The sequence below is a fragment of the Felis catus genome, chromosome D3, assembly GCF_018350175.1.
Source record: "Felis catus isolate Fca126 chromosome D3, F.catus_Fca126_mat1.0, whole genome shotgun sequence".
Lineage (NCBI taxonomy): Eukaryota > Metazoa > Chordata > Mammalia > Carnivora > Felidae > Felis > Felis catus.
The window spans coordinates 7,733,679-7,746,390 of record NC_058379.1 but is presented as its reverse complement, the minus strand read 5'-3'; the positions used below and the strand labels follow the sequence as shown (position 1 = coordinate 7,746,390).

General features: G+C 51.9%; 2 protein-coding genes across 3 annotated transcripts in view; one reads left to right on the top strand and one right to left on the bottom strand.

Annotated features, from left to right (window-relative positions):
• Positions 1-12,529, top strand: part of TMEM120B (transmembrane protein 120B) — a 45,361-nt gene extending 32,832 nt beyond the window's left edge. For both annotated transcript variants that reach the window (XM_045041813.1, XM_003994636.5), the window contains exons 7-12: positions 4,847-4,912; positions 5,405-5,466; positions 6,622-6,714; positions 7,836-7,900; positions 8,249-8,317; positions 8,828-12,529. In XM_045041813.1, the coding sequence (XP_044897748.1) occupies positions 4,847-4,912; positions 5,405-5,466; positions 6,622-6,714; positions 7,836-7,900; positions 8,249-8,317; positions 8,828-8,941 (469 nt within the window). In that variant the 3' untranslated portion in view covers positions 8,942-12,529. The remainder of the gene's footprint in view (positions 1-4,846; positions 4,913-5,404; positions 5,467-6,621; positions 6,715-7,835; positions 7,901-8,248; positions 8,318-8,827) is intronic.
• Positions 10,480-12,712, bottom strand: part of RHOF (ras homolog family member F, filopodia associated) — a 30,834-nt gene continuing 28,601 nt past the window's right edge. The window contains exon 5 of the mRNA XM_003994635.6: positions 10,480-12,071. Within this exon, the coding sequence (XP_003994684.1) occupies positions 11,907-12,071 (165 nt within the window). The 3' untranslated portion in view covers positions 10,480-11,906. The remainder of the gene's footprint in view (positions 12,072-12,712) is intronic.

Sequence of the window (12,712 nt, the reverse complement as noted above, 5' to 3'; positions counted from 1 at the left end):
AGAGCCCGACATGGGACTTGAACCCACGAACTGTGAGATCATGACCTGAGCCGAAGCCAGATGCTTAACTGAGCCACCCAGGCACCCCTAATTTTTTATTTTTATTTTTATTTTTTATTTTTTTAATTTTTTTTTAACATTTATTTATTTTTGAGACAGAGAGAGACAAAGCATGAACGGGGGAGGGGCAGAGAGAGAGAGGGAGACACAGAATCGGAAGCAAGCTCCAGGCTCCAAGCTGTGAGCACAGAGCCCAATGTGGGGCTCAAACTCAAGCTGTGAGATCATGACCTGAGCTGAAGCCGGACGTTTAGCCGACTGAGCCACCCAGGAGCCCCACAATATATTTTTAAATGAGGGTATATACATTGTTTTTGGGTTTTTTTTTTATTTAAAATTTTTTTAATTTTAGAGTGTGAGCAGGGGAGAGGGGCAGAGGGAGACAGAGAATCTTAAGCAGCTTCACAGTCAGCACAGAGCCTGACACAGGCTCGATCTCAACAACCCTGAGATTGTGACCTGAGCGAAATCAAGAGCTGGGTGCTTGACCAACTGTCTGAGCCACCTGGGAGCCCCTGTGCATTGTTTTTCTAGACCTGCTATTGCACACTTAACTAGACTACAGTACAGTGTAAACATAACTTCTATAGGTACTGGGAAACCAAAAACTTCACTTGACTTGCTTTATTGTGACATTTGCTTTGTTGCAGTGGCCTGAAAGTGTACCCACAATCTCTCTGAAGTATGCCTGTGTATTAATAGTTCAAGGCGTTAAAACTGGCTCAGTGTTAACAGTCCTTCTCCCCATTCTGTTCTGCTGCTGTACTGGCCAGCATCACAACAAATCAACAATCTCACAGGAAAGAGCTCTTTCCTTGGAAGATCCTTTCCTCGGAAGATCCAGTTGTAATTTTGAGACTGATTTCTGATTGGCTGGGCTGAGGTCATATGCTCATCCCTGAGCCAATCACTGTGGCTGAAGGGATGTAGAGCCCCGATTGCCTGGCTGTGAGTCATGTGCCCAGTTATATCCCTCAGCTCCCTTTCAACCACCCAGATGGAGTGTGGGGATGAGGTGGTTCACCAAAGGAAGGGCCTGGCGTGAAGCCAGCATGCAGGGAGGATGGGGGTGTGCAGGGGGTTGGGGGGTGGTGATTGACAGAGAGGCAAAACAGCAGATGTCCTCTATAGTTAGTTCTGGGCCAGAATAAGTAATGAATCAGGGATCGTGTTAGCTTTCTTGGCCAGCCAGCCCATGGGTGCTTGGTTCCAACTGGCTGTTGTAGGGGCCTTTCCTAGGATAAAGACTAGAGGTGGCCAGGAGGGAGGGATCCTCAGAGTGGAAGCTAGCTATTTCCCCTGACTGCCCATATGACCCAAGCTCAAAGCCAGAAACAGCCTGTGATTGAATAATTGCTGGTGCCTGTAGATTGTGCACACATGTAAATATGGCTGAGGTGGTCCTAAAGAGAGGACTGTGGTCTCCTCGGGCACCATCCCCAGACACTGGGCCACGCTGTTCCTACATTGTGGCTATGTGTATACCACTCTTCATTGGGTATCTACTGTCTGTACATTAAAAAGCCCATTAACCCCTACAAACTTTATTTCTGTGGCAAAACAGGCCCAAAGAGTGAGTAATGGGTGCAGGTTTCTTTTGGGGTGATAAAAATGTCCTAAAACTGATTGTAGCCACGGTTGTGCAGCTGTGTGAATGTCCTGAAAACCACTGACTTGTGGATCCACTAAGTGGATGACGTGTATGATAATCTGAATTGAATCACAATAAAGCAGTTGCACACACACACACACACACACACACACACACACACACAGGGCACAAAACCAGCCCAGCACCCTGGAGAGTGCAGATAGATGAGGGGGCTCGTGAACGCCATGCCAGGGAAGAAGGAGTTTCTAGCCTTTCCTAGCGCATCTGAGCGGTGCTTACTTATTGGGGGCACCTGTCAGAGCTGGGCTTTGGGCACTGTGAGCTGTGGACTGAGAGCTGCTGCCCAGCCAGGCTTGCTGCATACATCCTGTGTCTCTGGCTGCTCCCACACCGGGAGGGGGCATTCTCAGGGTGGGGGGGGGTGGGTTGGGGAGGAAGACAAAGGGGCACTGGGTTTGCCAAGCCTCAAGGGCTTGTGTGTGTGGCTCTGCAGAGAACTTGGGGAGAAGTGGTTCCGGAGAGGCTTCTTGGGTGCTCTGCAAGCTGAAAGTCTGCGGATGGGGCTAACTGCCTTTTCTATCAGAAAATTAGAGCCAGGGGTCCTTGTAGACTCTGACAGGCAATACAGGGACATTGGGAGGGGGAGTCTGGGCACAAAGAAGTGGGTGGATGTCTCGTCCTGCACCTGCATGCTGGTGGCGTCTAGACCAGCTGCTGCTTCATCGGCCATACCTCCTGGACATCACTTCATTCGTTTCAGCATCTATTGAGTGCCTACTGTTTACCAGGTGCTATTAGTGCTAGGCAGAAAGAGTCACCTAAGACCTTGTTCCTAACCATAACCCTTGGGGCATCCATGGGCCATGCCTGAGCCCCTAATTTATGTCCAGGTCTATTGTGGGATTGCAAAGAGGAAAGATGAGTAAGATCCAGTCCCTGCTTGTAGGATGTCTGCATCTGATTAGAAGGTTTTAAGACAACTCAAACCCACTTACTAAGACAATGCAAGTTAAAACCTCAATGACACAGTAATTTTCACCTAATAAGAAATTTTAAAACTTGGAATCCAGCATTGGTGAAGGTTTGGGGAACCAAATTTCTACTGGCCAGTCCTTGGGAGGAAGGAGCCCAGCTGCTCCCAGGCTGCATTTGGCAAAGCAAATCATTGCCACATTGTGTTCAGGTAACTGAGCTCTTAGAGGCTGGAGAAGATCAGAGACCAGAGACAAGACTCAAGGACTTTGAAGGTTAAAAGATTTGAGGGTCCAGCTTTCATCCTAGGCTGGAACATTGACGCTGAGGAGGGATTGACAGGCTCCCTCCCGTCCTGTGGAGTGAGAGCCCTCAGTTGGGGGAGCACTGGGTTCTGAAAACAGGGTTCCCACAGCTTCTGGACTGGACACAGGAAGTCCAGGGCTGGTCAAGGCCCTGCCGTAGATGGAGGAGCAGATGAGCCCAGGGCATGGGCTCCCAGGGAGAAACTGTCTGGGACGATGTGAGATGCTGTGTGGACAGTCTGTCATTTCTCTGTGTCTGCGTGGGATAACGTAGGTGGCTCCAGCTCTCTGTAAGTGTGTGTGTGTGCGTGCGCTGTGTTTATTCAACACACTGAGCACCTGCTCTGAGCCAGGTGTCACAGATACATCCATGAAGAAGACAGACAAAATTGCTGCTTTTCTCGTGTTTACATTTGGGGAAGAGGGTTCAGAGAACAAACAAGGGGAAAAAATGAGTAATTCCAGATAGTGGTAAGCACCGTGAAGAAAATGAAACAGGGTGATGTCATGTAAAGTGGGGCTGCCTGGCTGTTTTAGATAAGGTAGCCAGAGGCCTTTTGGGGGAGGTGACAGTTGGTCCAAAACTTGAACTTGGATCAGGAGCCAGGCAGGCCAAGTTCTTGGAGCAGAGAGAACAGCAAGTACAAAGTCCCTGTTAGACAAAATACCACAGGCTGGCTGGTTTAAACAACAGAAATCTATTTTCTTATAGTTCTGGAGGCTCAAAGTCCAAAATCAAGGTGAGGTGCCAGCAGGATTGGTTTCCCCTAAGGCCTGTCCCTGGCTTACAGATGGTCACCATGGCTTCATGTGGCCTTTGGGGGCTTGAACTCTGAGCTCTGAGGTCAAGAGTCTGACACTTAACCAACTGAGCCACCCAGGTGCCCTTTTTTTAAATTTTATTTTAAGTTTATTTATTTATTTTGAGAGAAAGATCGAATGCACAAGTGGGAGAGGGGCAGAGAAAAGGAGGGACAGAATCCCAAGCAGGCTTTGTGTTATCAGCACAGAACCTGATGTGGGGCTCAAACTCACAAATTGAGATCACGACCTGACCTGAGATCAAGAATCGGGTGTTGATTTTTAATTATTTAAAATATTCTTATTTTTGAGACAGACAGAGCATGAGCAGAGGAGGGGCAGAGAGAGAGGGAGACACAGAATCTGAAGTAGGCTCCAGGCTCCGAGCTGTCAGCACAGAGCCCAACGTGAGGCTCGAACTCACAGACTGTGAGATCATGGCCCGAGTTGAAGTCGGACGCTTAACCAACTGAGCCACCCAGGTGCCCCAAGAATCGGGTGTTTAACCGACTGTGCCACCCAGGCACTCCCCCATCACCTTTTTTTAAACCTTAATTAACTCTTTAAAGTTCCTGCTTCCAGGGGTCCTTGGCTGGCTCAGTCAGTGGAGCGTGTGACTCTTGATACCTGGGTCGTGAATTTGAGCCCCATGTTGGGTATGGAGATTACTTAAATAAAGTTCCTATCTCCAAAACCAGTCACATTCTAAGGTACTGGGGGTTAGGGCTGCGACATAGGAATTTGAGAGACACAATTCAGCCTCTAACAGGACCTGAGGTAGCAATGGGCTTGGCAGGTTCAAGGAGAGGACAGGGAGACAGGGCTTGAAGCTGGGGTGTGATTAGGGATGTGTTCTTAGGGTAGTGGGAAGCCACTGGGGGCCCGAGTCCTTCTGTGGGTCTCATGGCCAATCTGTGAGTGGTTTATGTGTGATTGTGCATTTCTGTAGGAGAAAAGCGCAGAGTCATGGCTTGGGTCTATTTCATGGCTGTTTCTGGGCCGCAGAGTAGCAACCCCCACCCCCCAAAGTCTGAGAACAAGAGCCACCTGTGTTTCCTTCCCCACCTGAGCTCCTTTTCCTTCTCCTCTCTCCAAGAATTAAAGGCTGGTGGGTGTCTCACCACTACGTGTCCACGTTCCTCTCTGGAGTGATGCTGACCTGGTGAGTCTCATGGGGGTCCATGAATGGGGGGAGCTGGCAGTAGGCAAGGGGGCACCTTTGGGGCTCCTGGCCTGGGCTGACTTTTGGGCCAAGAAGGAAAGCGTGAGCTTATAGCCAGGCCGCAGGGATCCCCCAGGCCCACTGGGAGGTTTCTGGGGAGGTCCCAATGGCCTGCTGGCTGAGGCAGAGGTAACAGGGAGCAACAGAGCACACGGATGAGGCTCCAAAGGAGACAGATGGAGGGAGTGGGAATCAATAAGAACTTAGGCTTCAGAATGATGATATGTGTCCCCAGGTTGTAGAACGGGCTTATAGCAATGATGGAAGTAATCTGGTCCAGCCTGAGAGACACTGGTGCTGAAGAAGGGCAGAAATCGGGGACCTCCGTTTAATTTTAAAAGCTTTTCTCTCTTAGTTGGAACAGAGAGGGACAAGGATGAATGTCTGATTTCACAGCATGCCTCACCTTTGCTTTTCCCCACTTCTCTGCAGGCCTAACGGATTAATTTATCAGAAGTTTCGTAATCAGTTTTTAGCGTTTTCCATTTTTCAGAGTGAGTGTCTCTTGCCTAGATTGGGGGGAGGGGGCATGGTTTCCTGTGGCTTTCACTGATGGAGGCCCCTGTCATCCCTCCTCCCTTGTGAGGGGTGTGTCTGGTGTGGAAGGGAGCTCCAGGCAGGGAAGGATCCCAGAAATCCAGGAAAGAGGCATCTCCTCCCAGATCACTGCCCCATCCTGGGGTAGGCGCAGCCTGACCACCCTCACCCCTAGAATCCCCCACCACTGCCTTTTCTTCCACATGTCACAACTGGACTAGTTGTGACTTTTGTGAACTGAGTGGTGTTGAAGGCACAACTCAAAATGGAAATAGAGTATATGTTCTTTTTCTCATTTAAGAATAGCTCTGGATTTATGTACAGTGAACTGGTCCCAGAGGTCACCTCTGGGAATTGGAAGCTTGGATAGTTGGGAATAGCAACAGAGAGTTCTATTTTTCATCCAGTACCTGTTTTTTCCCTTTGAATTTTATAGTGTGTGCATATTGCCAATTAAAACAATACAATTTGATTTTTTAAAATTTATTTTTAATGTTTATTTTTGAGAGAGAGAAAGCACGTGAGCAGAGGGGAGGCAGAGAGGGGGACAGAGGATCCGAAGCAGACTCTGTGCTAACAGCAGACAGCCAGATACAGATACGGGGCTCAGATATGGGGCTCAAACTCACGAACTGTGAGATCATGACCTGAGCCCAAAGCAGGAATCAGATACTTAACGGACTGAGCCACCCAGGTGCCCCATGATGGGTATTTTTCTGTGTCAATTCAGAGAAGGCTATCTCTTCATTTTTAGTAACTACTAAGTATCTCATTGTATGAAAATGTCTTTTGCTGTCTTAGCATTACACACAGCTCCCAGCATGATGCCACCATTCCAACAAGTATCTATTGAGTGCCCACTGCATGCTTAGGAAAGCTCTAGAAGTTTCTAGTCTAATTGGTGCTTAGCTGGGTCTTCAGATAACCTGCTCCCATTGTATTCTGGATAAGGGATAAAGTGGGTTCAGGCTGAGAGTGTGTGTGTGTGTGTGTGTGTGTGTGTGTTGGGAATGGGAGGGGGTTGCCCTCTGGGCGGTGAAGACCCCTGGGTCTGCACAGAGCTGGTGCCCGGTCCTGCAGGCTCTGAGCCTGGTGCTGTGCTCCCCCTGCAGGCTGTGTCCAGTTCCTGCAATATTATTACCAGAGGGGCTGCCTCTACAGGCTGCGGGCTCTGGGAGAGAGGAATCATCTGGACCTCACGGTGGGTAAGTAGCCCAGCCTGGGGGTAGGTAGACGAGTATTGGCCCCTCGTTGCTCCCCCAGACCTCACCACTAATTTCCTACACTGGGAGCACAGACCAATAAAAACATAATAAGACCTACCACACACAAAACCAGGGCTGCTGGCCTCTTGCCTAAATTGCTTTTCATAATTCATCATGGATTCTGTTTCAGCTGACAAGCTTGAGGCCAGCTGTGTGCCAGGCCTTGATGCATGCTTCTGTGTTACCAAGTGTCTATTTCTTTTAATCTGTGTTTTATATTATAATGCTAGCCTAGTGTTGTGCATGTATAATTTGTGTATAATGTACCTACATATAAATATATATAGACACATATACGTATATACATTGGGAAGGTGTGCTTAATTTTTAAAATTTTTTAAAAATTCTCTTTTAATGTTTATTTTTGAGAGAGAGAGAGAGAGAGTGGGGGAGAGGCAGAGAGAGAGGGGAGACAAGAATCTGAAGCAGCCTCCAGGCTTTGAGCTGTCACCACAGAATCTGACACAGGGCTTGAACTCATGAACCATGAGATCATGACCTGAGCCGAAGTCGGACACTTAACCAACTGGGCTACCCAGGCGCTTCTTTTTTTTTTTTAACTCATGGGGCGATTGCCCAGTCAGAAGAGCTTGAGAACTCTTGTTTCAACTTTCACAGGAAACTCATAAAATTCTGCCATCTTTTGAGATGGTCATTTTCATTGAATTACTCTGCAACGTAGGCCCTACTTTGTCAGGACTCAGTTGAAGTGATGCATGCAAAAGTCCATTATAAAATGCAAAATTCTGTGCAAATTAAAGAACTTATTAAAACACAGTGCCTGTCATGTCAGCTTTCTGCAAGTGTCATCCAGCTCTAGGAGTTCTTGGTGACTTGAGGCCTGAGAGCAGTCAGGCCTGGTGTCAGGTGTTCTGCATGTTCTCTGGGTGATTTTCATAGCTGAGTGCTCACCCATCCACGAGAGGAGAGGGTTGTCCTCCCTGCCCCGTGTGGCTAGTCTCGGGGTGACTGGTGTGGCTAGGCCGCAGGCGCCTGGTGGGGCTGTGGGGGCAACTGAACCCCCTCACATGGGCCCTTGGCTTCCTCCTTCCTCTCCACAGAAGGGTTCCAGTCCTGGATGTGGCGGGGCCTCACCTTCCTCCTGCCTTTCCTGTTCTGTGGCCATGTGAGTCCCCCTGGAGTTTGTGGGTGTCCCCTGCTCTGGGCTGACCCTGGGAACGGGAGGTCTTCAGGCCTCTCCCACATTCACCAGCCTTCCCCGGGCTGGGCCCTACAGGGTCCTGGGATGCCAAAGGCAAGAGACAGAAGTGGCCCTCAGCACCAGCATGCTGATTCCCACAGCTTCAGGCTGTTCTGGCGTAGGGTGGCCCCAGTTTCATTTTGGGGGGTTCTCAGTGTCTTGGGATAGGTGATACCAGAACCTTGGGGGAGCCTGGCCCATTCCCTGGGGTTCCCTATGTGGGACTCCAGGGGAGTCTGTTGGGGCAAGCGGCGCCTGCCTCCCTCTCTCCAGTTCTGGCAGCTCTACAATGCCGTCACGTTGTTTGAGCTCTCCAGCCACGAGGAATGCAGAGAATGGCAGGTATGGGGTGTGTGTGTGTGTGTGTGTGTGCGTGTGCGTGTGTGTTGGTGGGTGGCAGAGGGTGTCCTGCAGAAGGCTGGGCCAGCTTGGAGAGAATTCTTTCCTCAGCTACCCCCTGATTCCCCACCATGGGGCCCTGTGCTCAGAGCTCCCTGCTACTGGGGCCTGGGAGACTGGGAGGGAACTTGGGAAGCCGCGGAACCCCTAAGTGGTCTGAGAGCCCTATTGAATGCTATGGGTGGGGAGGGGAGGGGGCAAGAGAGAAGCCATCTCTAACCCTCCGTGACCCTGAAGATTCACAGCCTTCACACAGTTGGCCCAGGTCTCTGCTTTCTGCTGGTGGAACCCTGCAGTTTTCTGGCAGCTTACGCTAAGGGGGTCGCGAGGTCACGGAGGCAGAGTGGGCATCTCAGCCGGGAGCCGATCTGAGCTGTCTCAACCTTTTCCTCCTTTCCCCTCCCCCGTGCTGGGCCTTCCCCTGTCTTCCCGCACGCCCCTGCCCCTGCCCAGGTGTTCGTGTTGGCGCTCACTTTCCTCGTCCTCTTCCTTGGCAATTTCCTGACCACACTCAAAGTCGTGCACGCGAAACTTCAGAAGAACAGAAACAAAGGGAAGAAGCTGTGAGCCAAGGGACCTGTGTACCCCCAGCCCCTGGGGTTCAAGACTGCAGGGGGTTCCAGCTGGCACCTGATTTCCTCCCCACAGTGTCCTTGGCCACTGCAGCAGCCACCTCAGGGGCCAGCGCATCACTGGTAGAAGGGCCAAGGCCCTGGTCCCCGGTGGACAAGAGGAACGTGGCCCCTGCCCGTCTGCACAATGTTAGCCTGCTCAGCCTCCCTATTTATGACATATTTAACACGGGGTCCTCCCGACTGCCCTAGAATCCGCAGTCTTCCCTCGCTGCCCTTTCACGGCTGAGACTGGGTCAGTCTTCCTGGGCGGGGGCCTAAAGCCTCAGGGAGCCCCTCAGGTTGGGGTTTGGATGTGCCTCACTGGAGTGCCGACCTGCTACTTACTGAGTCCCCAGCAGGTGGAAGGAAACCCCTCGGCGTCCTGTGGAGCCTCCCTCCCCGGGGCAAACCGGCAAACCGCTTCCGCTGTAAGCTCTCCCGGCCTCCGCTGCTCCGTGGTGGGGTATTTAAGTTCTCAGAGAATCACTGTCTGTCTGTGCCTGGTGCTCTTTGTGCTTCCTCTCCCTCCTGCTGGCCACCTGGGGAGAAGTGCCCTGCCTCCCCGAGGGCCTGGTCCCTGGGGTGGGCCTGAGGCGAGGGGGGTGCTGCTACCACCAGAGGGCGCCCCAGCCTTGGCATCACTTGGGTGGTTTGAGATAGTCTGGTGTTGGGTTTTTTTGAATTTGAAATTTTGGCTTCCTGACCCCCACCCCTCAACCCACTTTCCTGAATTCTTGCAGTGAGTGGGACCCTTACTTTCAGCGCTGGCTGGGACTTAAGCCATCACAGAGCTCACCCACCCTCCCCTTCAGGTTCTAGAATGTTGGTGGGGAGAGTCTGAGCAGGCTCACTTCTGGGAGGTGGCACTTGGAAGCCAGGACAAGTCCGCTGGTCACCTTGTGTTGGATTCTGTACTTGAATGCTTGTGGGGAGGATGAAGAAGCTAGCAAGTTTGGTTGAATGTTCGGCGCCTTCTCCCACACGCGAGCCTCAGCTGCCTTTAACTATTTCCCTACAAATCCCCTCTGACCAGAGTTCAGGGCTGGCATCCACAGTCATGCTTTGGCTCTCAGAGGAGTTTAAGCTTCTTTTTTAATTGTTACATTTTTAAAATATGAAATTTCCCCTCCACCCCAGTAAGAGTCCACATAAAAACCCAGATTTCTACTTTCCCTAGAAAAATGGAAAGATCTGTCAACATTCCCACAGGGCAGTTCTTGGCTGGGCTGAGCTGCCTGCCTAGGATGGGGTGCTTGCTTTCTAGTATGCCACAGACCCACCACTCCCTTTTGTAGCTGTCCTGTCTCACTCGTTTGCACCTCCCATCTGGCCCTAAGGCACTTGAGTTTTCCCTAGACTAGGAGTCGGTAAACTTTTTCTGTAAAGGGCCAGATGGTAAGTAAATATTTGAGGGCCAGATAATCTGTTACAACTACCTTAGCCTGCAGTTGTAGGGCAAAAGCAGCTAATGCATACATAAATGAGTGTGGCTGTGTCCCAACAAAACTTTATTTACAAAAACAGGCAGCTGCCAGATTTGGTCCACAGACAATACGGTTTGTGGACCTCCGTCCTATATCATTTGTCCATGAGGCCTTGGATTGACGACACTCTTGACTCCCCAGGTCGTGGCAGGGCCTTGGGGAACCTGTGTGAGGTGGGTGGAATACAGAAGTCTCTCTCCCTAGCAATTGGCTTCAGAGAGGCTCAGGCTTAGTGGGGCTGAGGCAGGAGATCCCGGGGAGGGCAGGAGGCACCTGAAGCCGTTATGCCGCGTTCAGTAAGGCTGACTCCTGGCTCACTCAGGAAGCAAGCAGCTCTCAATCTGTGGGACATTAGAATCACCTGGGGCACTTGTTTAAAAGCTCCCGGAAGTGCAGACCTTCCAGGAGGAGGTTCAGTGGATCTGCAGCTGGGGGTTAAGTGTGTTTTCACAGGAGGTCAAGGGGGTCTCAGCTCCAGAACTCCACATCCTGGCAGAAGTGGAGGCTGTGAGGGACAGAGGAAACTTGATGACTATTAAAATGAGCCAGTGCCGTCCTTTTGCAGATAGGGAGATAGTCCACAGAGAGGAGTGACTTGCCCAAGGTCACTCGGAGCCAATGTCACTTTCATCTCAAGTTCCTGGCACTGGGGGGTTGCAGGTGAGGAGCCCCTGAGCAGGGGTTGGATGTGTGGTCCAGGGTACTTTTTGCTTTTTGAGAGAGTTTCTTGTCCCCCTTGGGCATGTGTGCCGGCTCTGCAAAGATGGTGGCCCAGCCAAAGGCTGAGACTGGAGTCCTCTGTGGGGGGGCCGGGGCCACTGTTGGCCCCCGTGTCCGGGGCTGGTGCCTGTGTTGTCCCGATAGGCCCCTATCCCATCGTGGTCCCCGAGCTCCTGGAGGAAGGAAGTGAGGAGCTGGAGAGTGCAGCCGTGCCTATCTCCAGAGCCCAGGGAGGCGGGTGACATGGGAGCAGCGGTCTTGGGGGGGGCCGTGTGGAACGCTGACGAATCCACACTTATCCACGTACCAGATGTAGTTCTTTGTTTTAAGCATAGGTTTTGAGGACCTACTGGGTGTGCAAAGGGGGATACACGTGGCTGGGGGGAGGCCGCGTACTCCTGAGTCCTGGGGATGGGGACATATGCCGGTTCCAGGTACAGAGGGACTGAGTCCAGCACCCTCACCCACCTCCATGCGGGCCACAGCTCCAGTGTGAACCCAAAGGTGAGTTCATGGTCAGAGCCGCAGCTGGGAAATAAAAGATCTCCAGAATGTTCGAAGAGTCTAACCAGAGGCTCCAGACACAAGGAGACACCCACCTTCAGGTGCCCTTGGAAAGCTGGGGATGGGGCAGGATCTCGGGGTATAATCCGGGGCTGGTGGCCTGGCCCCTGTCAGTCTTGCCCTGAGGGCTTTGTGCCCTACCCAGAGGGGTCAGAGCAGCAGGCACAACCGGTGTTGTTTCTGCCGCTGTGCTTTCTTCAGAGCACTGAGGGCAACCTTGGCGGCCTCTCGGAAAACGTCCTCCACATTCTCCCGAAACTTGGCAGAACATTCTAGGTAGAGGGCGGCTCGGATCTGTTCGCAGGCGCTCTGACCCTGGGTGGGCGGGAGGGACTGGCATTAGATGAGGGGCCTGGAGCATGGGGCACCTCCTGACACCCCCTCATGGATCTGGGGACTTGGATCTGGCTCTCGGGGGCCGCCCGGGGCGGGGCAGAGGTCTTGGTGTGGAGCCCCCTTCTCCCTATCCCGGGCCCAGCCCCCACCAGTGTGGGTGGATGGAACACAAAGGCCTGTCTGGTGTGGCCTGAGGGCTGCGGCTGCTGAGAGAAGCGTCCTGTCCACCTTCAGGCAGAGAGGGGGCCGGATCCCGACAACTGTGTCTGCCAGGCCTCTGACGAGCTAAGGGCCTCCAGACACAAAGGGCTTCCTACTTGCCTCTCTCCTCTTCTCCAGAGCACAACTAAGGAAACAGCTTGCTAGGAGAGTAAAAACTCTTTCTTCTAACATTTGCTTTTATTAATGCTTCTTTTTATTAAACTTTCTTACCAGTGTTCTTTGTGTTCCTTTTATCGTCCTGTGCCTCACCCAGAAAGCCGCAGGGTTTGGTTTTGCCCGTGACTCTCGTGGGTAGGGGAACCCTGCTTTTGAACAAGTCCTGCCTCTCCAGTTCCCTCTGGCAGACAGGACAGGATGGTGGTTAAGGACCCAGACTCCGGAGCCAGAGTGACTGGGGC